The sequence below is a fragment of the Macaca fascicularis genome, chromosome 15 (assembly GCF_037993035.2).
Source record: "Macaca fascicularis isolate 582-1 chromosome 15, T2T-MFA8v1.1".
Lineage (NCBI taxonomy): Eukaryota > Metazoa > Chordata > Mammalia > Primates > Cercopithecidae > Macaca > Macaca fascicularis.
Genome location: NC_088389.1, coordinates 57,524,853 through 57,549,051, shown reverse-complemented (window position 1 = coordinate 57,549,051; position 24,199 = coordinate 57,524,853). Strand labels below are relative to the sequence as shown.

Here is a 24,199-nt window from a genome sequence, read left to right as displayed (position 1 = left end):
CAAGAATTATACTGTCTGTTGTTTTTTTCCTGATTTGCTGGACATTCCAGTTTTCTTGGCTGCTTCCCTCTTTGCTCCCTGACCTCTCAATGTAGTAGTGTACTTGGGTTTAATCCTAGTCCTCTTCCCTTAGAGATTCTGTCCAGTCTCAGGGCTTTCCATGACATATGCTAATAACTCCTAATTTACATAAATCCCAGACTTCTCTGCCGAATTTGAAACTCGTAGATCCATCTGCCTCCTTTACATTTCCACATGGATGTCTGACACCTCAATCTCAACAGGACTAAAGCCGATCTCCTGATCTGTTCTCCCTCCCTAAACCTGCTTTACCTGCCACCTTCTTCATCTCAGTTGATTCCAACTCCATCTTTTCAGTTGCTCAGACGAAACACCCTCTGATGTATCTCTGTCTTCTCTTTCTTATCCAATCAGCTGGGAATTCTGTTTCAGAATATCTCCAAAATTTGATTACTTCTCACCATTGCCAGTGCTATTCCTAGTGCAGGCCAATATTTCCCTGGAGTTTTTGCAATAGCCTCCGTGATTGTATTCTATAGTCCATAATCAAAACAGCAGACAGAGTGAGTGTCCCTGCCTTTTTTCTTTTTCCCTTTTTTGAGACAGGATCTCACTCTGTTGCCCAGGCTGGAGTGCAGTGGTGTGATCTCAGGTCACTGTAGCCTCTGCCTCCTGGGTTCAAGCGATTCTCATGCCTCAGCCTCCTGAGTAGCTGGGATTACAGGCGTGTGCCACCACACCCGGCTATTTTTTGTATTTTTAGTAGAGACAGGGTTTCACCACATTGGCCAGGCTGATTTTTGCATTTTTTAATAGAGACCGTTTCGTCATTTTGCCCGGGCTGGTCTCGAACTCCTGACCTCAGGTGATCCACCTGCCTTGGCCTCCCAAAGTGCAGAGTGAGCCTTTTAAAATAAAAGCCAGTTCATATCATTCCTCTGCTAAAACCCTTCCAGCGGTTCCTTCATCTCACTCAGTGCAGAAGGCCCTACTTAGTTTTGTTTCTTCACCTCTCTGTCTGGCTCTCCTCCCCCTCACCCCCTTTTCTCCAGCCACACTTGCTGTTCTTGTGCATGCCATGCATGCGTGGGTGCTCCCACCTTAGGGCACTTGCACTGGCTCTTCCTTTGCTTGGTATGCTGTCTTCCAGTTGTTTGCATGGCAGACTCCTCACCTCCTTCAAGTCTTTACTCATATGTCACTTTTCTTTTTTTTTTTTTTTTTTTTCTTTGAGATGGAGTCTTGCTCTATCGCCCAGGCTGGAGTGCAGTGGCAGGAATTTGGCTCACTGCAAGCTCTGCCTCCTGGGTTCACGCCGTTCTCCTGCCTCAGCCTCCCGAGTAGCTGGGACTACAGGTGCCCGCCAGCACGCCCGGCTAATTTTTTGTATTTTTAGTCGAGACAGGGTTTCACTGTGTTAGTCAGGATGGTCTCGATCTCCTGACCTCATGATCAGCCCGCCTCAGCCTCCCAAAGTGCTGGGATTACAGGCGTGAGCCACCATGCCTGGCATATGTCAATTTGTTAACCTACCCGGACTGCCTTATTTAAAACTGCAACCCTCCCTTCCTACAGTTTTCCTGGCTCATACCTGGTGTTTGCAGTTTCCCTTAACACCCCACACCCCACATTCCTATAGTATCTATCACCTTCTAACATAACCATTTAATTCACTTCCTTTGTTTATTGACACTCTTCTTCTGGTAGCTGGTAAGCAGGCCAGGGATCTTTATCGATTCTGTTCACTGATGCATCCCAAATGCTCACCACGGTAGGTGGCACATAGCAGGTGCTCAATAATTGTTGTAAATGAATGTGTGAATGAATTCACACATGAGACAGTGGGAGTGAATAGGATTGCCTGTGGAAGGTGTTTGGGATGAAAGTAGAAAGTGGAGGACTGAATCCTTGGATCTGCCTTTAATCAGTAACAGAAGAAGTAATAACCTAGAAGTTAGTGCTCTAGGTATTAGGAGAGTGTATTAGTTTGTTTTTACACTGCTGATAAAGACATACCCAAGACTGGACAATTTACAAAACAAGGGATTTAATTGGACTTACAGTTCCACGTGGCTGTGGAGGCCTCACAGTGATGGGGGAAGACAAGGAGGAGCAAGTCACATCTTACGTGGATGGCAGCAGGCAAACAGAGAGCCTGTGCAGGGCAACTCCTGTTTTTAAAACTGTCAGATCTCATGAGACTCATTTACTATCACAAGAACAGTGTAGGAAAGACCTGCCGCCATAATTCAGTCACCTCCCACTGGGTTCCTCCCACGATAATGGAAGTTGTGGGAGTTACTATTCAAGATGGGATTTGGGTTGGGCACAGCCAAACCATATCAGATAGTATAACCAAAAGTCAGTTGGAGAAAATAATACCCAGGGAGAACTGCAGCGATGATATATGGCATATTCATTCTTTTTGATACTCAGATTTTAATCTTTGGCTTAACCCAAACCATTAGAGAGCTGCATATCTAGGACATTGTTACAGTTCCCTATGGAACTGCTTTTATTTTACTGAGCTTTGACTATTGTCCATTAGCTTATCATGAAGGACATTATTTTAAAAATCCCATGAGACTTCATTATATCATAGAATTTACTGCAGCTGTGTTGTTGAGGATACTGTTCTTTATGTTAGAAGGTGCCCTGTTTAAATGAGGACCAATGAGATTAAGTTCCCTTAAGTTTCATAACAGTAACAACCGTACTTCTTTTGAACAACTTGTTTGATTACTGTGCTTCTTTTGAACAACTTATTTGTTTTTATTTTATGGAGATTGTATTTTGTGTCAACTGTCCTACTACTTTTCCCTCCCTCCCTCCCTCCCTGCCTTCCTTCCTTCCTTCTCCATTGGTGTTTAGTATATGCACAGAGTCGTGCAACCATCACCACAATCAATTTTAGTACATTTTCTTCTCCTCAAGAGGACACCTCATACCCTTTAGCTTTTACTCCCAAATCTTCTCATGCTCCCTAGCCCTAGGCATCCACTAATTTATTTTCTATCTCTATAGCCTTACCTATTCTGGATAGTTCATGTAAATTGAACCATATAGTATGGGGTCTCATGTGTCTAGCTGTTTTCACTTAGTGTAACATTTTCCAGGTTCATCCATGTCATAACATATATCAGTACTTCATTCCTTTTTGTGGCCGAATACTGTTCTATTGTATGGATAAAACCACATGTTTTTAATCTATTCATCATCAATCTGAAAATTTAGGTTATTTCCACTTTATGGTTATTATGAAAAATGCTGCTCTGAATGATCATTTGCAAGTTTTTGTGTGAACATGTTTTAATTTCACTTGGGTAAAGTTTAGTGGTAGAATTGCTGGGCCAAATGGTAACCCAGTGTTTAACATTTTGAGGAACTGCCAGACCGTTTTCCAAAGTGGCTGCACCATTTTACATGCCCTACAGTACCTTTGTCAACACTTGTAATTATCTGACTTTTTGATTTAGGCCATCTTAGTAACTATAAAAACTGGTATATATGGTGGCTTTGATTTTTATTTCCATGATGGCTAATGATGTTGAGCATCTTTTCATGTGCTTATTGGCTATTTGTATATCTTCTCTGGAGAAATGTCAGTATACATCCTTTGCTCTTTTATTTTTTGGCTATGATAGAGTTGTATTAGTTCTTTATATGTTCTAGATATAAGTTCCTTATCAGATATATGGAACTTACATTTTTTTTCCATTTTGTGGGTTGTCTTTTTACTTTCTTGATAATGTCCTTAAGTACAAAAGATTTTAATTTTGATTTAGTGCTATTTATCTTTTGTTGTTGTTGTTGTTGTTGCTTTTGCTTTTTGGTGTCATATCTAAGAAATTGTTGCCTAATCTAAGGTGATAAAGATTTACTCCTATGTTTTATTCTCTTTTTAAAATTAAATGTATTTAAAAATTGACAAAATTATGTATATATATAATGTACATCATGTTTGGAAATATATATACATTGTGAAATGTCTAATCAAGCTGATTAACATACACATTACCTCACATCGTTACCACTTTTGTGGTGAGAGCACTTAGAATCCTCAGCATTTTCCAAGAATACACTACATTGTTAACTATAGTCACCATGTTGTACACTACATCTCTTGAACTTATTCCTCCCATCTAACTGAAATTTAGTATCCCCTGACCAACATGTCCTCAACCACCTCCTACCACCCCAGTTCCTGGTAACCACTATTCTACTCTACTTCTATGAGATCAACTATTTTAGGTTCCACATATGAGTGAGATCACTCAGTATTTGTCTTCTGTGCTTGGCTTATTTCACTTAATATAATGCTCTGCAGGTCCATCCATGCAAATGATAGGATTTCCTTCTTTTTTATGGCTGAATAGTATTCCATTTTGTATATATACCTCATTATTTTATCCATTTATTTGTTAATGGATACCTAGATTGAATCCATATCTTAGCTATTGTGATAATGCTGCAATAAACATAGGAGTGCAGATATTTCTTCAACATACTGATTTTATTTCCTTTAGTTATATACCCAGTAATGAGATTGCTGGATCATATGGTAGTTTTATTTTTAATTTTTTGAGGAACTCCCATACGGTTTTCCATAATAACTGTATCTTATGTTTTTTCTTCAGAGTTTTGTAGTTTTAGCTCTTACATTTAGATCTGTGATCCATTTTGAGGCAATTTTTGTGTGTGACACGAGGAAGAGGTCTAGCTTCATCTTTTCGCATGTGGCTATCCAGTTAGCACCATTTGTTGAAGAGACGATTCTTTCCCCATTGAGTTATCTTAGCACCCTTGTCAAAATCAGTTGACCATAGATGTGTGGGTTTATTTTTAGGCTCTCAATTCTCTTCCATGATCTATATACCTGCCCACTGCTTGTGTTTTGTTTGTTTGTTTGTTTGTTTGCTGGGAAGCATAGAGCCCAATGTGAAATGTACTGGGAAGTGTCTAGGAACCTCAGGGACTGGATTGGTAGACTTGTACTACCACTGGATTTCCCTGTTTCCCTCCTCTCACATTTCTTTTTTGTTGTTTTAATGTGTGCTTTGTGATAAGCTGCCTCAAATTCTTTTGTTAATGAGTTGTGGGACATTAATAAATACTATTTTTGTACTTCAAATGTTTTATTAATCAGTTCTAACTGAAGACTGGCTAATTTATACATTTCACTGCTGTCAGCTTAAAAATGTAAATTGTCTGTTAAGTGTCTTAAATATTTCTCCCTGTCAAATTATCATCAGCTGATGCAGTTCCCTTTTTATCTACTTTTAATTGGAATTCAGATAATTTCTTTTTTTTTTTTTTTTTTTTTTTTGAGACGGAGTCTCGCTCTGTCGCCCAGGCTGGAGTGCAGTGGCCCGATCTCAGCTCACTGCAAGCTCCGCCTCCCGGGTTTACGCCATTCTCCTGCCTCAGCCTCCCGAGTAGCTGGGACCACAGGCGCCGCCACCTCGCCCGGCTAATTTTTTGTGTTTTTAGTAGAGACGGGGTTTCGCTGTGTTAGCCAGGATGGTCTCGATCTCCTGACCTTGTGATCCGCCCGTCTCGGCCTCCCAAAGTGCTGGGATTACAGGCTTGAGCCACCGCGCCCGGCCGGAATTCAGATAATTTCTAAGATTAGCACCTACAGCTTACCTCCTTGACTGCTTGACATTGTTTCTGTCATTAATAACTTATTTTCATCTTACCCCTGCATCTTACATGTTTATATTTTATACACTGAAAAGTGTCTTGCATATAATTTGATGCTATATTCAGAGAACTGTAAATGTTTATACCTATTTTTTCAATAGTCTAATTTTCAGGTACCTAGCCCTAAGGGATAACACTAACTATAGAAAGGTGCATATTCACCAAGATGTTTACCACATCTAATTTATAATTGTGAAAAATTGAAAATAACTGACATGTCTTAGAATTGGGAATAGATAACCTAGCTATGTTATAGTCACTGGATGGAGTATTTCTATTTTGAAATTTTATGTATCTATTTTGAAAAAAATGCTAAGAAAGTAGATTTTAGGTGTTCTCACCACAAACATGATAACTATACAAGGTAACGCATATATTAATTAGCTTGATTTAGCCATCCCACAATGTCTGTATGTTTCCAAATATCATGTTGTACATCAGCGGTCCCCACCCTTTTGTCACCAGGGACTAGTTTCATGGAAGACAGTTTTTCCATGGACTGGGGGTTAGGGGTGGGGGTGATGGTTTGGGGATAATTCAAGTGCATTACATTTATTGTGTACTTTGTTTCTATTATTATTACATGGTAATACATAATGAAATAATTATACAACTCACCATAATGTAGAATTGGTGGGAGCTCTGAGCTTGTTTTTCCTGCAATTAGACAGTCCCATCTGGGGGTGATGGGAGACAGTGACAGATCATCAGGCATTAGATTCTCATAAGGAGCAGTCAACCTTGTGTGCGCAGTTCACAATAGGGTTTGTGCTCCTATGAGAATCTTAATGCCAGTGATGATCTGAGAGGAGGCAGAACTTGGGTGGTAATGTGAGTGAAGGGGAGTGGCTGTAAATACAGAGAAGCTTTGCTTACTTGCCCACCACTTACCTCCTGTTGTGTGGCCCGGTTCCTAACAGGCCATTAACTGCTATTGGTCCAATAGCAGTCCATGGCCTGGGGGCTGAGGACCCCTGTTGTACATGATAAATATATGTAATTTTATTTGTCAATTTTTAAGCAAATTTAATCTAAAAAATGAAAAAATGGAGTACATCTTTGTGGCCTTAGATTAGGCAATACTTTTTTAGATTTGACACCAAAAGCAAAAGCAAGAATAACAAAATGGATGTATATTAACAATATTCAGCAACTTTAAAGTTAATGTGATATAACTTAGATGAAAGTAGCACCATGTAGGCATATCAAAAAGACAGTAGGGAAATATACAAATGACATTTTTCCCCCAGATTGTAGGAAAGTGCTTGATTTCCTATTCCTGTTTACATTTTATTACTATTTTGTATTTTTTAATGTAAAAGCTTGGGAGTATCAAAATTTGTAATTTTCATAGGAATATATATATTTTTCCTTTTTCAGATGTGAATCTGGCTACACTGGACAGCACTGTGAAAAGACAGACTTTAGTATTCTCTATGTAGTGCCAAGTAGGCAAAAGCTCACTCATGTTCTTATTGCAGCAATTATTGGAGCTGTACAGATCGCCATCATAGTAGCAATTGTAATGTGCATAACAAGGTAGGTAATGATGTAAGAAATACCAACTTTAAATTAGAGGCAGGCAACTGTTTATTTATAGATGCTTTGAGGCCACCAATCTATTAGGAAAAATCCTATGATCAGTTCCCGGAGGTTTTCAGTGGTCTCTCTCTATCCTTCTTCTTTAGAATATGGGCAAGGACTAATTCCCAGTCTTACAAGTATATCTGGGTGACAAGCAGAGAGGGAGTGAGAATAGTCAATGAGATAAAGGAATTTAGGAATCTGAGATTGTATACAGTCTTTGAGCACTGCATTTTGGGAAAATAATATTAGTAGCAATTTTGTTTTCTTTTCTTTCTTTCTTTCTTTTTTTTTTTTTTTAAGAGACAGGGCATCACTCTATCATCCAGGCTGGAGTGCAGTAGCAATTAGAGCTCACTGCAGCCTCGAATTCCTGGGCTCAAGTGATCCTCCAGAGTAGCTGAGACTGTAGGCGTCAACCACCATGACTGGCTTAGAATTTCTAGAATGGTCTGCACGTGCATAGAAGAGCCATGCAGAAAATTTTTAAGCCCTGCACAACTGCAGGGTGTTTTATGCCCTAAGAATGTACTTTACTCACAGTTAATATAGTAAGAAAGGAAGAAATCAGAGGCTGAAGATAATTTTATTGTGATATCACTGTGTTAACATTACTTCATTTTCTGGATTGCAGCAATAAGTAATAAGCTTTAAAATTCTCTATTATAAATAAAACCATTTGTCATAAATTAAATGACTTATTTGGATTGCAATGGCATAAAATGAGTCTTTTCTAAACTGAGTGGAAATACATAAGTCAGACTGAACTGGACCTGAGAAAAGTCAGAGTAAATCCAGCAAGTTCATGTTGTCTTTGTGCTTCCCAGTCTAATGTCTTTTCTTCTTGCTTACCTCTTTCTTTAAGATTCAGTTCAGAAGTCTCATAAGCATCATCTCTCCACATCCCTGCATTATTCTGGGCAGAAGGTTGAAGTATATCAAATACAGATATTGGCAGGCCATAATGGATTTATGGCCCTTCTATCCAAGGTCTGGATAGAAGCCAGACCTTCAGTAGTCTCAGCCATCTGGAGCTGAAATGATGAATCTAGAAATGATAAAAAAAAAAAAAGTTCTCCAAGTAACAGATATTTTTCATAGCACCTAGGCACTAAAGTCAGTGCGCTTTATTTCACAGAACAGATGATCTGCCCTTAGGAAAGACTACTGAATATAAAATTGGACGGTAGATCAAAGTAGGGGCATAATCATGTAACAAATAATGATAACAGAAAGAGAAGATAGGGAAAAAACATTTAACAGCAGGACTGGCTATAGCCATTTAATATAGACTCAGAGGTTAAGTAATTTGCCTGTAGTCATCCAACTAGTAAGTGGAATTGTCTGGATTTGGATTCAGTTTGATTCCCATTCATTTTTCTTTCCACTGAAAGGTTCCATGTTGAGTCATCTTGGGAAACATCTTTGCCCAGTATGACCGTGTCATGGGAGCAGGGTTCAAACTTGATTTTGTAGCAGTTTAGGGTTTTTGAGCAGGGAAAGGACTTGGTATAAACCATTTTTTCAGAGTATTAATGAGTCATCAGAAAAATTCATTGGAGTAGTGAACATGTGAGGTAGGGGGAAGACCATTTAAGACATTATTAGAGTTAAATAGGAGTGAGGTAACAAATGATTTGGAAGGCAGAAGAAAAATTAAGGTAAAGTAAGGGAAGATGTTTGAGGCCTGGAGATAGTGCCTTTATTTGAGACAGGGTCTCACTCTGTCATTCAGGCTGGAATGCAGTGGCATGGTCTTGGATCATTGCAACCTCAACCTTCTGGGCTTACCTCAACCTCCTGAGTGGCTGAGACTACAGGCATGCGTCACCATGCCTGGCTAATTTTTGTATTTTTTTAATAGAGACTGGGTTTGGCCGTGTTGCTGAGGTTGGTCTTCCATTCCTAGGCTCAAGTGATCTGCCTGCCTTGGTCTCCCAAAGTGCTGGGATTGTGCCCAGCCAGATAGTGCTATTTTTAAGAGGATCAAAGGATGTTAGAGTCAATGGGAAGCAACTTTGAGTTCAACCCCTTCATTTAGAGAAGTCGGGAAACTGAAGCCCTGAGATAAGAAGTACCTCGGTCTAAGGTCCTAGAGCTAGGAAAGCCCCCTTACAACAGTCCTTTACCCAACTCTGTCCTTCAATGCTATAATGCTCAACTACTCAATTAAAATTACCTGGCAGGCCGTTTTGAAGTAGGTACCCTTAGTTTATACTCCAGATCCCTCCTTGTTGCCCTCACAGCCACTTAGACATCACAGTGTATTTCTAACTGTGTCACAGTGTCTTCACTCCCCACTGTCTCTAACGATTGAGGAGTCATCTCATTGAATTTATCACAGATTTCTCCTGGAGGCCTGTCTTTTTATTATGGTATTTCCTCCCCTAGAATGTCTTAATGTCTTGCTATCTTGGATTTAGAATATTTAGAATATATATGTACTTATGGATTTATTTCCATTGAATTTTTAAGTATCTCTCCCACACAGTCCATTATGGGACAGCTGTTGACATATACCATGGCGGCTGTCACATGGGAGGAATCTTCTTTAAAAGGATGTTCCCACTGACTTGTTTACCAAGACTGCATGAGTCAGTTTTTCTTCTTTTCTTCTTAGAATCTCCTTTCATGTTTTCAGACTCATAGAATGACAGATTGGCAGGAACCTTGAACATCACCTTAGCTAAACGCCCTGATTTTATAGATTTAAAAACCATGGCACTAGGAAATTGGAACTTTTCCAAGGTCATGGTGAGTTAGTGACAGTAAAAGAGGGTTGCTTGATCTGTCAGCTAGTTTTCTCATTTATGAAATGGAGATGATTCTAACTCTATCTACCTCATACTTTTAAAATGAGGATTAGTGAGGTAAAACCATATACAAAATGGAAGTATTGTCAACACTTTTAAGTCAAGGCAAAGCTGTACTCTTTGCAGTTGAACAAAATGAGGAGTATTCATTGTTATAAGACTTTCTTCCCATTAGTTTGTAAATTTCTTGCTGGCAGAAATTGTAGAACCTAGTCCAACTCCTAATTTATTTTTTACATTTAGGAGAATTGAGGTTGCACAGTTAGTTATTAGCAGAGCCCAGAATTCATCTCAGCCCCCTTATTCCACATTGCAAAGCACAGCACCTTGTGTTTGCAATCTAGTGTGCAGGCACAAGAGCAGTTCCAACACAGTGAGATTTGTACTGCTGTTGAGAAACATGGTAAAATGAGAGCAGAGTTAAAGAATGTCCCTCATCTTCAGTGTGGCAGTTGCTTATGGGCTTCTGTGGTTTGGCCCAGGAGGGTGTGGACAGCTTCTTTTGAGTCATTGTCTAAAATCAGTCGACATTCCTGTGTATTCACAGCTGAGGTTAATAAGCACACTTCTTCCTGATTTCTCCCTTCATCTAACCTGTTCTTATCATTTTTGAGCTGTCTTGTCATAATGCTCAGGGAAGGTACATAGGCCAGAGTCCTTTCTACTGTAGGGGTTTCATATTATCAGTCACTGTGACTAGGGAGTTTCTAGGCTGGAGGAAGGGTAGGATATCTGTCAGGGATGCATACATAGTAGCATAGACACTGGGAATGAATTTTGCTTGTGCCAGTACCTATATTACATATCTAATCCTCTCAACTCCCAGCTTTGTAGGGGAGGTAGCGGTCCGAATTGTGTTCATCTTCATCTTGTCTTGCAACAGATACCGTCTCATTTCCCTTTCATGTAATTGCTTGCAATGTGGCTTTATGTGCAAAATGTGTATTACTTTGGAAACATTTGAAATATCCTAAAAAAAATCATCAAAACAATATTTTTCTCTCTTTCTTTTTTTAATGCAACAGAAAATGCCCCAAAAACAATAGAGGACGTCGACAGAAGCAAAACCTAGGTCATTTTACTTCAGATACATCATCCAGAATGGTTTAAACTGATGACTTTTATATGTACACTGACCATGTGATGTACATTTATTATGTCTTTTTTTAAAGAATGGAAATATTTATTTCAGAGGCCTTATTTTTGGACATTTTTAGTGTAGTACTGTTGGCTCGTATTTAGAATATTCAGCTACGACAGTTTTGGACTGTTTAGTAGTCTTTGTTTTATGTTTTTAAATACAGAAATTGCTTTCACAAATTTGTACCACATGGTAATTATGAGACTTGTTCTTTACCCATGGAATGTAATATTTTTGCAAAGATGGACTACCTAACAAATGGTTATAAAGTCATATCCACTTCTTCCACAATGACCACAGCAAATGACCAAGCATGAACTAAAGGTAAAGATGTTTACAGATTACTTTTCTTACAAAAAAAAAAAAATCTAGAAGACACTGTGTTTAAATAGATATTTAAATGTTTTTGAGATTTAGTAACTGATTTTTTAGACACTGCCTATCGCATGAACTGTAAAGCTGTGTGTGTTAGGTGTAAAATATTTATAAGATATATGGACTGGGGAATTTGATTATTCCTCCCTTTGAAAAAATAATTCTAATAATTTGAACAAGTATGTTAGTAATGATGGAAGAGATCATTGAAAAGTAGATTTAGATATTGTGAGAATAGGCTGTTTTAACAGATTGGAATAAAGCCTACTCTACCAGTTAAACTACTTTAATACACATTCATTTTTCAAGAAAATATTTGTTTTAACATAAATAAACAAATCGTATCAGTGTTTGTGAATAAAATACAAAAATGATTGTTAATGATTGGTGCTCTTAAAGTGAGCTTAAAATTTATCCAAGACCTCTATCCAAATTTGTCCTGTAGTAATAGATTAATATTCATAGATTGTTGGTGTTTAAAGATCTGAAGTGTGAGTAGAATGTATTCAGCTGTTTAACATGTAGTTTAGATACTCAAAAGTATGCATGTAGAATTTAAAGAATATGTTTAAAATTATTAATTTTAATATTTTGTTTGGAAAAGCATGTTATAATATAATGTTTTCACTATATGGCCTCTGTTTTGGTGTGTTTATTTACTAAATTTTTTGATATTGGTGTTTCAGTATATTTAATATGTGAAATTAGTAGAAAAAGCAGATTTTGGTTCAGAATTCCCCTTTCCTGTTACAAATACTGATTGAAATTATCTAAAGGCAAAAGCTTTACCCAACATTTGGAGTTTGCTTTTTTGACCATTTGGCTTCTAGGTTTAATATTAGTTACATGGTGGCTTTAGTGAACTTTTTAAAAAAGCTTTCCTCTTCTACCCACACAGTCTTATTTGAGTCCCTTAGTCAGTCAGCAAGCATGTTTGGAACAGTCCCCGGTACTTTGCAAGGGTTCAGATTGCAGAACAGTCACATATGGGTATTTGTAGTTATAAATACTTGACCATTCTCCAGGGGTGGGGTTTCCAACTCTTTAAACAACCCTGTTGCCTGTTATCAAGCTGACTTTTTGCTCCAAGTGCCAGAATTGATTGTGGTTAGGACATCTTACGCTGAGAAATAAATAAAATGGAACATAATGGGTCTGCTTCAAATGCTGATAAAATCCACCAGAATCGCCTGTCGAGTGTTACAGAAGATGAAGACGCTGCTCTTACCATTGTGACTGTGCTGGACAAAGTAGCCTCCATCGTGGACAGTGTGCAGGCAAGCCAGAAGAGAATAGAGGAGAGACACAGGGAAATGGAAAATGCCATAAAATCCGTCCAGATTGACCTGTTGAAGCTTTCACAGTCACATAGCAATACAGGGCATATCATTAACAAGTTGTTTGAGAAAACCCGAAAAGTTAGTGCTCACATTAAAGATGTGAAAGCCCGGGTAGAGAAGCAACAAATTCATGTTAAAAAAGTTGAAGTCAAGCAAGAGGAAATAATGAAGAAAAACAAATTTCGCGTGGTAATATTCCAGGTAAGCTTGCACTTGTGTTCAGCTTGCTTGTTCTAATCTCTTGCATCTTTTAATTGCCAATAAGTCATATCAGAGGTTTCTAGTGTCACATCTTAACTATTGTATGTGTTAATACAATGGAGTTCTGTATTAGCAGCAATCTCAGGATAAAACCATTTCTGTGTTAACCAAAGTGCTATCTATCATTTTGGAATTTTGAGCTTCTCAACCATTTCATGTAATATGAACTGTGGCTCATAGCTTAGGCTATTTCTTGCCTTTGAAACTTAATATTGGTAAGTCCCTTTCAGCATATTAGCTTTATTAGCATGGTGCCCTCTCATATACTTTGAAAATGTTAGACCTAGAAGAAGACTCAGAAGCCTCTAGTTTAAAACACCTCTTTATTCTCTAAAAGAAGAAACTGACAACCAGTAGCTCCACAATGTGGTTTTTTTCCCTTATGTGGAGAGCCTGGAAAGGCCTAAACAGTAGATATAAACTTTTCAGAATGTAATTTGTGTATTGGAATTTTTCCGTATAGATCACAATGATAGCTATTTTCCAATGAACAATGAGGCAATTATTCTTATTTTTCTTATTGTTATAGTAATACAAATATATGAGTCACATAAATAATTTCCTATGTTTGATTACAAAGTCTTTTTACTTAAGTGATTTAATACAGTATTTTGTGTGTGGCATTGTGTATTGAGCCAAGTTCCCATATTCTGTGCTTGGCACTCATATTTTTGGAAATAGGAACATATTCATGGCAAATGCGTAATATCTGTGGTATATTTTTAAAACTCTTACAGTTAAAAGGAAAAAAATTGAACATTCCTTCACAGTAGAAAAGTAGGAAACTGTCATTATCAGGCAGTTTACAAAACACAAGTAAGAATAAAATTCCACTTTCACTTATTTAACTGTTGGCAGTTATTAAAACCTATAACCAGAGGTTAATTTAAGAATTGGGAAAAAACACTTTCATATTCTGTTGGTAGAAATATTAATTGATAAAACATTTTCGAAAGGCAAATTTGGTAGTATGTATTCAGAAATTTAAAAATTCACAAACTTTTTGGCCCCAAAATTTCATGTCAAAGAATTTGTTCTATGCATAAAATCAGGAATGTGTGCAGGAATGTTCACTGTGCATATAAAGTGTTATTTTTTAAAATGACACCTGTATTTTAAAAATGAGTACTTATGTACATAGGAAAAAAACTAGAAGAATATAAACTAAATGAAATGGGAACGCAGTTGGATTATGTAGAAGATAATTTGTAAAACACTAGGGATGTGGCCTATAACTCCCCATGGCATTCTTTACATATTAGGCAATTCTCCATAGCCCTCTCTTGACTGATAAGGTTACACTGGGATGGTAGAGTGGTATTTTAGGTCTGTTTTTAAAAGCCTGTAGGTTATTTAGGAAAAATAATAGGGAGGAGAGTGAAGAGTTGCTTATTTCAAAGGTAGATAGGGCAGACTATGCCATTTTAAGTTCTTTATCATTTCCCTTTCCTTTCATGTCCCTGGAAGTCCTTCTATAGGCTTAAAAATTTGGGGGAAAATAAAAGCCTGGGCAATGTGGCAAAATCCCATCTCTACAAAAATAGAAAAGTTAACCAGGTGTGTTGTCACGTGCCTGTGTTCCCTGCTATTCAGGAGGCTGAGGTGGGAGGGTCACCTGTGGGGAGGTTGAGGCTACAGTGAGTCATGATTGTGCCACTGCACTCCAGCCTGGGTGATAGTGAGAACCTGTCTTAAGAAAAAAAATTGAAAAATTAAAAAAAAAATCAGTCACCTGATTTTCAGAGGCCAGTTCCAGTGTAGTGGGAAATGCAGTATCCATTCTTCGATTTGCCTTCTGAAGACACTCGGAATTGTGGGTATATCTTACCCTCGACTGGCATGGGCGCATGGCCAGGAAACATATTTGGCATTCATGTCTGCTGAGAACCTTTGTGCAAAGCAGTGGACTAAGTGCCAATTAAGATTTACAAAAGCAAGAGCAAAGAAGTTGCTGAAAGTTTCCATTGACTCTGTTCATTGACATAACTCTTCTTTAAACTTTAAGATGTTTCTATATTCACCTGTGTAGTCCCTGTAACTAACTGCTGATTGTTCTTTTCTTTGATCCTTTGCAGTTATTTAAAGCAACTGAGGGGTCCTAGTTTAGGGCACATCTCTTTTCTTGTAAGAAATAATGCCATGAAGATTCTGTATAATTAAGTTGTTCAGAGTAAGCAACAGTTCGTCAAAAAGTAATTGCTATCATTTATAATGGGAGAGCTTGTAGAGAAAAGAATAATGCACGTAGAACTCTGATTCAAAGATGCATTGGATGTTAGAACACTGTATACATGGTCACATGGTTATTCTTGGCAGTTAAAATTAGTTATAATTAATCATCATAGTTAAGGTATATAAATGGTTATATTGAGATTGCCCCTTCTACTAAAATTAACTTGAAACTAAGCAATTCAGCCATAGTAAACATTACCTATTTCTTATACATTTATTATTTCTCTTCGAGCATACTATATCTTCACTAATAAGCCTCAGACTTTTGTATATTCAAAATTTCCCTAGCTATATTACTTTGAGAGCTTGTTTGGAGGTTGTAGCAGGGGAGCACAGCTACTCGTATACTCTTGACCAAAGACCAGTCCGCCTCTATCGTGGATGGTCATCCTCTTTGACCGAGCATGCGGTTTCGAGAGGGATGCATATGGAGCAGTGAGGGCGGAAGGGGACACCCACTTAGCCAGCCAGATCAGCTGAATCAACCCTGGCAATCAGTGGGGTGACAGATGTTGCAGCCACTCGCCCTCACATCCTGTAGCTATATTACTTTGATGTTCAATCCAGCCCACAGTACTCTGATGCACAGTATTCATTCTGTTACAAAAATGGTCTTTTTACCTGGAGTTTTATATGAAAAGATACAGTTATATTTGGAAGTCAACTATAATTCAACATCTACAATCTTCAATTATAACAGTCTATTCACCATTAGCTCGTGATAGCTCTGTCTCATTGGAGTTGCAACTAATAGATCTACATAACAAGTACTTTTTTGTGACTCTACCCCTGTTTTGTTTTACTTTAAAGACTGATTTTATATTATTTGTTGTGTACTTAAAGGAGGGTATGTGATTCCTGGGCTAAGCTATATCTGATTTCTTCACAGCAAGATTGTGTTTTTTCCCCTACCTAACAGTAATTAACTTTTGGCTCTTTCCCTTTCTAATTATACCTTCTTAGGCTGTGCCAACCCACATTGTGTTGCTGAAGCTACTCCCTGCAGCAGGTGTCAGGAAAGGAGAGGAATAATTTCACTGCTTCTAACTGATTCATCAGAGAGTTATGAGACGCCCACCCCTGCCTTTTTTTTAGCTCCTAGACACTCTAATCCTATAGCCAAAGAATTTAATTTTAAATAAGTATCAAAAGAAATAAGGTTCCAGGGATATCTTCTTGACTATCAGGCTGATAGGTTTTAGAATATGCATAAATGTGTTTTGTATATATTTATATATTTTTCGATTGAATAGATTTAATCTGGATCTCATGTGGGGCACAGTTTCTTTTAGAAATTTTAACTTGCGGTTCAGTTAAAAATCTCATAATTTTTCAACTTTTGTCTGTTTCGTTTGAGAAATGCTCCCTATTCAGTTGGGTTCCTCTAGCTGCTGTGGTTGGGCTGGCTCTCAAGGTTTCCAGTGTGTGTCATGTCCCAAATCCAATTCTTATTCTTTTGACACATTTGGCACGATTGGACCTCCTCTCTCTCTCTCTCTCTTTAAAGAGACAGGGTCTTCGTCTGTTGCCCAGGGTGGAGTTCTATGGTGCAATCATAGCTTACTGCAGCCTCCAACACCTGGGGGCAAACGATCTTCCCTCTTCAGCCTTCCAAGTAGCAGGGACTACAGGTGCACATCACCTTGCCTGGTTACACTTTAAAATTTTCGTAGAGATGAGGTCTCACTTTTTTGCCTGGACTGGTCTTGGCCTCAAGTGATCCTCCCACCTCAGCCTCCCAAAATGTTGGGATTATAGGTATGAGACACCTTAACCAGCCCCTCCCTTTCTCCTTGAAACTTCTTTCCTCTGGACTTCTGGGGTTACTACACTCTTTGGGAGTTCCCCCTGCCTCACTAGCTGTTTGTCCTTTTTTTTTTTTCTTTTCTCATTTCTTCCCTCTACCAGTCCAAAATCCATGCTCTGTAACACCCATGTTCAAAAATTCTCAAAAATATTTTAAATAACATATTTGACAGGAAGACCTAACTTGACCTGAAGTTATTCAGTAGAAAAACCTGACCTAAAGTAGCAGGAGGCTATTTCTAGCTTTTATCCCAACTTAGTGTGAATATTCATATTTTTTTGCCACAGAAATGTTTCTTCCAAGATCTTGCTGGGAATGTTATGTAATAAATCATATTATTTCCAAAGTCTGAAATTTTCTGAATTCTGAAACACACCTTGGTGCCAAAGAGTTTTGAGTAAAACAGAGCATAGATCCATTCACTTAGTTTCTTGGTGATCTCTTTCATCTGGTCTCATGACTTTAATTTCATCTTTACATCAGTGACTCCTAAATTTGGATGTCTAGCCCAGCCCGCTCTTCTGAATTCCAGACTCATCTACTCAGCTGCCTGCTCAGTGCCTCTGCTTGCATGGCTAGTGGGTGTCTCCAAGACAGCGTGTTCAGATCCCATCCTTCCCCTCCAGTCTCTTCCTCCTCTGTCTCCCCCATCTCAATTAATGGCAGATCTATCTTTCATCTGCTCAGGCCATGTACTTGAGGATCGTTCTTGACACTCTGGCACTCCACATCCAGATCTAGCAGCAAATCTTGTTGGCTCCTGCCTTCAAAGCAGCTCCAAATCAGACTGCTTCTCACCCCCCACCCTGTCAGCAACCTTACCCAGTGCTGCTTACCTCAGTGCCCTCCACCTGTTCACCCTGCTTCTTTTCTTGCCCCTACACTCTGTTTTCAACAGAGTGATCCTTTTATAATGTGGGGCAAATCCTGGCACTACTCTCCTGCAAATCATTCATTCATTCATTCATTCATTCATTCATTCATTCATTCATTTTTTTAGACGGAGTCTTGCTTTGTCACCCAGGCTGGAGGGCAGTGGCACAATCTCAGCTCACTGCAACCTCCGTCTCCCGGGTTCAAGTGATTCTCCTGAGTAGATGGGATTACAGGCATGTGCCACCACTCCCGGCTAATTTTTATATTTTTAGTAGAGACTATTTCGCCATGTTGGACAGACTTCTCTTGATCTCCTAACCTCAGGTGATCCCCCTGCCTCGGCCTTCCAGAGTGCTGGGATTACAGGCATGAGCCACTGCACCCGGCTTCCTGCCAGGCTTTTAGAAGACTTCCTGTTATGCTTAGACTTCACCATTGGATACAGAGCATTGCGTGACCTGGACCACCTGCTATCTCTCTTACCCTCTTGCCTCCCCTTCTTGCCCTTTCATCACTCTGCTGTCACCACACAGTCCTCCCCACTGTTTCTCTGTTCTTCCTAGATCTATATGCAGCCTTCAGGACTAGGCTCAGGTGTCACCGTATGAATGAGGCCTTTCTGACCACTGTAGTTCAAACAGCACCTCCTTGTCACTGCATATTCCCCTTCCCTGCTTTAGTTCTCACCTTAGTGTGTATCTTGCCATCTAATGTGCTATATAGATTTTACTTGTTTGTCCCTCTCCGAGAATATAAGCTTTTTCACTCTTTTGTCTTCAAAGAAGCTTCACAGTTTCTAGAACCAGAAAATTTACTGGTTTGTGGTGGTGCTTAATAACTTTGTTGAAGGAAGGTGTACACCTGTTTGATCCAATAATCATTCATTGAGTATGCCTACTATGTTCAAGACAGTCTGATAGATGCTGGGCATAAAACATAAATAAGACACATGATGTCTGCTTTCAAGGAATCTGGAGAAGACCTCTGGGAGACACATATTTTTGAGTAAAGCTTCAATTCAAACTGTGATAAATGTTATAAACAGAGGATGTATGTGTAAATTTGAGATAGAGTTAGCCACTTGGGGAAGTTGGGGACACTTGGATTATTGAAGAAAGATTTCATTTACAAAGCCAAAAAGAGGTGAAAGGGGACCTAAGATGTCAGAAACTTCTGGGTATGGTAGTATGTGCCTGTAGTTCCAGCTACTTGGGAGACTGAAGCAGGAGGATTCCTTGAGTCTAGGAGTTCGAGTCCAGCCTGAGTAATGTAGTAAGACCCCGTCTTTATGAAAAAAAGAAGATACCAGAAATCACATATACATAGGCGTAGAGGGATGAAAATATCTTGTGCTTGAGGAATTGAGAGTGATTGTATGTTTCTGGGCTGGAAGAGTGGGAAAGTAGGTTTAGCTAAAGCTGAGGAGCCTTCTCATCATACTGGACAATTTGAACTCTTCGTTGAGTATTGATGAGCTCTCCAAAGTTTAAAGCAGAGAAAAGATGTGATCAAAGCTATGCTTTAGTAATATTTCTCAGAAAATACTTAGGTGATGTTCTGGAGGTAGAAGGATCAGTGAGGAGGCATTGCACAAGTTCAGGACTGAGATGACAAGGGCCAGAATCAAGACATTGGTAGAGGGAATGAGGAAGGAGGTGGGAACGGACAAGTTGTTAGGCAGTATTACCAACAAAGCTTGGTGACTGGTTGGAAATGGAATGAGAAGGAGAGGAAATATTTGGGATGGTGATTCAGGAGTTTCTATCTTATGTGGGACCTGGATGGGTGTTAGTGCTGAGAGGTAAGGGAAAGAAGTAGAAATGGAGAGGATGGTGGATGGGCCTTGAATTTTGGACTTGGTAAGTTCAAGGTGACTGTGTTACGTCAAACTGTGGAGCAGTCTGCCCATCATTCACACATGTGTCTTCATCTTAGGAGAGAAGGAAAGTGAAGATAAAATAAATGTGAGTTTACTTACAATTGGATCTGAAAAATGGAGTGGTTAAGGTTGCCCAGGGTGAGCCTGGGAGATGAAGAAGAGGAAAGGGCCAAGGTAAGAGAAACCCTAAGAAATGCTAACATTTAAGGAGCAGGCAGAGGATAAACAGCCCATGGAAAAGATTTACAAGGCATGGCCAGAAGGTAAAAGAGCTGATCTGTAGTGCAAAGGAAGCACTAATATGCTTTGTTTTTTCTCTCCTTCAGGAGAAGTTTCGGTGTCCAACATCCCTGTCTGTTGTTAAAGACAGAAACCTAACTGAGAATCAAGAAGAGGAGGAGGATGATGTCTTTGATCCCCCAATAGATCTCTCTTCGGATGAAGAATATTATGTTGAAGAAAGCAGATCTGCCAGGCTTAGGAAGTCAGGCAAGGAACGCATTGATAATATCAAGAAGGCATTTTCCAAAGAAAACATGCAGAAGACACGGCAAAATTTAGACAAGAAAGTGAACAGAATTAGAACTAGAATAGTGACCCCAGAGAGGAGAGAGAGGCTAAGACAGTCAGGAGAGAGGCTGAGACAGTCAGGGGAGAGGCTGAGACAGTCAGGGGAGAGGTTTAAGAAATCTATTTCTAATGCAGCTCCCTCAAAGGAGGCTTTTAAGATGCGTAGCCTCAGGAAAGGCAAGGACCGAACAGTGGCCGAAGGTGAGGAATGTGCCAGGGAGATGGGCGTGGACATCATTGCCAGGAGCGAGTCTCTGGGCCCCATCAGTGAGCTCTACTCTGATGAGCTCAGTGAACCAGAACATGAGGCAGCCAGGCGGGTGTATCCTGCCCACGAAGAAAGGGAAATCCCCACCCCTGAGCCTGTAAAAGTTACTTTTAAATCTCAGGTGAAAGTAGAGGATGATGAATCTCTTTTGTTAGATTTAAAGCACTCATCGTAAAGAGGAATTAAGTATATCCTAAATATGAAACTCCTAATCATGTAGTTTTAGTTTGAATAGTGTAGTCATCTACATTTCTGTGCCATGTAGGAAAACATAAATTTATGTTTTTTTCTTATATTTAAAATCTTGAAGATAATATAAATATTGTTTTCACTCTTTTTCATGGCAGCTGTGGATTTTTTAGTTCCTTTCTCTTGTCCACCAGAAAAATAGTTTCCTAGGTTGGGCCAGTTACATGTTTGGTAAGGGCAACTTTGCAGCCATCATTTGCAAGAGAACTCTAAATATTGGATACTGTGGCCAGCCTCAAAGGGGAATAACTCAAATGTGGGTTATATCATCCAAATGTTCAGATCAACAGATTTGTTAGTAAATTAGCAGTCACACCCCTTTTTTGATGCTTTCACATTAAAAAATTGAAGTTTTGGACTGGAGCATTTGGTTCTAGTATCATAGCTTTACTTATAAGAAAGCCCTGGGCAAGTCATCTGCTTGTTCTCATCAGTGAAAAAGGAGAAGGTTGGCCTCTGCTGCCCACCTCAGAGGACTGTTGTGATGATCAAAGGAAATGGCACACATTCTGGGGGAACAAGAAGCACACCCAGAGAAAACAAGCCTCACCAGTTCTTCAAAAACAGAATTGAAAGAGTTACACCTTCTGAAAAAGCCCTAACCACCAATCAATAAGGTCCTAGGTTGGACAGAAACTAAAACTGGTCTTCAGAAGCCTTTTCACAGAATCAGGAGTGAAAAATAAATAAATGTTTGGGTGACCAGTTTTTCATCAGACTAACTAAACCTTGGGTTTTAGTTGGGTCTCAAAATGTTCCCTGGCCAAAACCCTTTCTAATTTTGTTTTGATTAAGATCTTTAGTGGACTATAGCACTAATTTGTTTGAGCAGTATGAGGCATAAAATTGTGACTATGCTTCTAAAGTTGGCCCTGATGCATTGGGTTTGGAATGACCGCAAATATTCCTGTTAGTTCCTGAACGTACCCTTCAGGGTCCAGCTGTCCAAAACAGTGTTGATGGGAGTTCATCATAGCTGCTTTGGGAGGAAGCCAGATTCCCCTTATCTGTTAGCTTTAGATGGTGGAATCTAGGAAGCAGAACAATGTCTATTGTTGCTAAAGAAAGAAAGAAATGGGCTGGGCGTGGTGGCTCATGGGAATAATCCCAGCACTTTGGGAGGCTGAGGTGGGTGAATCACCTGAGGTCAGGAGTTCAAGACCAGCCTAACCAACATGGCAAAACCCAACTCTACTAAAAATACAAAAATTAGCCAGACGTGGTGGCATGTGCCTGTCCCAGCTACTCAAGGAGGCTGAGACAGGAACATTGCATGAACCCAGGAGGCGGAGGTTGCAGTGAGCCAAGATTGTGCCACTGCACTCAAGCCTGGGCGACAGAGCAATACTCTTGTCTCAAAAAAAAAAAAAAAAAAAGAAATGATAATACTGGTTCTGTACTTGTAGGATGTTTAATGTGGCATGGTGTTGTAATAGAGAAGAAATGATGAAATTGTTGAATTTGAAGAGTTGGGACAACGATCAGCTCTCCCACTTTTTTTTGTCACTTTCAGATCATTTTTTGGATAATCATGTGGTAGTTGAAATAATAAGTTATACATATGTACACACAGGCATACATAAATCGCCTTGAAAATATTTGACTCAGTTACTCAGATGTTTGGGTTTGGGAATCTGATTCAGCATCATTTCCTCTTCACCCTGCATGAATACATAAAATCATAAATCGTTCATCTTGTTACCTTTTTATATTGAAAACTAAAGTGTATACAACATTGGATAACACTTTCAAGTGAATAATTTTAAAATGTTTTTATGACATTTTGGAAAAATCTTGGATGCCTAATCACATATTTTCTTAAGAGCCATAATAAATTTGAATTTAAGAAAATGTTATTACAACATTTGATGTTAGTGTCCTATAAATATTTTTACTAATAATGCAAACAGTGAATGTAAAGAAGTTACAAGCTTTTTCTTTTTTCTAGTCCTATGTAGAATAAATATCAGTTGGCCTGAAATATTTTTCTGCAAACATTACTGTCAGGGAATTTTTATAAAGTCAGTTTGCTTACTGATTCATTATATAACCAGACTTGACATTTTATGGAACATTTCACATCTAGCTGTATTTGAATTTTGATGAGAAGGGAGTTATAACCTGGTCAGCTCCTCATCGTGGTAGACTTTGTGCAACCCCAAAACACTGAACAGTTTCATGTCCTGGAATTTTATTGTAACTTGTACTGCTTTCTTGGTACTTGCTTCTGTCTCTCTACATTTCTTCCCATATTTGGGACATTCCCAAATTCTACATTTATAATTTATTATCCCTTTAACTTAATTTTCTTGATATAAAAATAATGGGCTGCAAACTCACACGTCCCATTTGATATAAGGAATATTATTGTCAGTGTTCCTATTTTAAAAGTTTCAGATAACGGGGACAGATTATTTTACTTATTCATCTGTATTTTAGAAATTGTATATACCAGATTTTAAATGGTGTATTCAAATAAAGCCATTAGCAAGATTCCTTGCTCTGAGACAGAACAGTGCAGCATCTATAGACACCAGGGGGCATAGAGCTACACAGGCTTTTCTGCAGAATAGACAGGATAGAGTAGGGGGGTGCAAGTCTGTCTCCGGCACGTGATGATCCAGGTCTTTCCTGTGAGTGGGTGATAGCCTGATTCTAGCTTACAGGTTAGAGAAGCAGGGCAAACAACAAAGTACGTGAGAATTCAAGGCCGGGTGTGGTAGTTTATGCCTGTAATCCCAGCACTTTGGGAGGCCAAGTTGGGCGGATCACTTGAGTTCAAGATCATCCTGGCCAACAGGGTGAAACCACGTCTCTACTAAAAATACAAAAATTAGCTAGGCATGGCGGCGTATGTCTGTAATCCCAGCTACTCGGGAGGCTGAGGCAGGAGACTTACTTGAACCCGAGAGGTGGAGGTTGCAGTGAGCTGAGATCACACCACTGCACTCCAGCCTGGGCAACAGAGCGAGACTCCTCAAGAAAAGAAAAAAAGAAAAAGAAAAGTATATTCAGCTTGCTGAAAGTGTACTGGTGGGGTGTGTGTGTGTGTGTGTGTGTGTGTGTGTGAATTCCCTGAA

The 24,199-nt window shown here is 39.1% G+C and overlaps 2 protein-coding genes across 3 annotated transcripts in view; both read left to right on the top strand.

Annotated features, from left to right (window-relative positions):
- TMEFF1 (transmembrane protein with EGF like and two follistatin like domains 1) overlaps positions 1 to 12,267 on the top strand; it is a 100,510-nt gene extending 88,243 nt beyond the window's left edge. Inside the window, exons 9-10 of the mRNA XM_005581179.5 lie at positions 7,105 to 7,263; positions 11,147 to 12,267. Of these exons, the coding sequence (XP_005581236.3) occupies positions 7,105 to 7,263; positions 11,147 to 11,231 (244 nt within the window). The 3' untranslated portion in view covers positions 11,232 to 12,267. The remainder of the gene's footprint in view (positions 1 to 7,104; positions 7,264 to 11,146) is intronic.
- Positions 12,268 to 12,711: 444 nt separating this feature from the next.
- On the top strand, positions 12,712 to 22,981 carry CAVIN4 (caveolae associated protein 4). Of its 2 annotated transcripts, none has more exons than XM_005581180.5 (2): positions 12,712 to 13,178; positions 20,359 to 22,981. In XM_005581180.5, exons 1-2 carry the CDS (start codon positions 12,777 to 12,779, stop codon positions 21,043 to 21,045), a joined length of 1,089 nt encoding a protein of 362 aa, XP_005581237.1. In that variant the 5' UTR covers positions 12,712 to 12,776; the 3' UTR covers positions 21,046 to 22,981. The 2 variants fall into 2 exon arrangements, with proteins under 2 accessions (XP_005581237.1, XP_073873078.1); XM_074016977.1 differs by lacking the exon at positions 12,712 to 13,178 and adding an exon at positions 20,030 to 20,206.
- The last annotated feature ends 1,218 nt before the right edge of the window (positions 22,982 to 24,199 follow it).

Bases quoted from the DNA above. Each gene is read 5' to 3' on its own strand.
- CAVIN4 (XM_005581180.5), top strand. From the start codon at position 12,777: ATGGAACATAATGGGTCTGCTTCAAATGCTGATAAAATCCACCAGAAT. The intron at 13,179-20,358 runs GTAAGCTTGCAC...TCTCTCCTTCAG, and splicing joins TTCGCGTGGTAATATTCCAG to GAGAAGTTTCGGTGTCCAAC.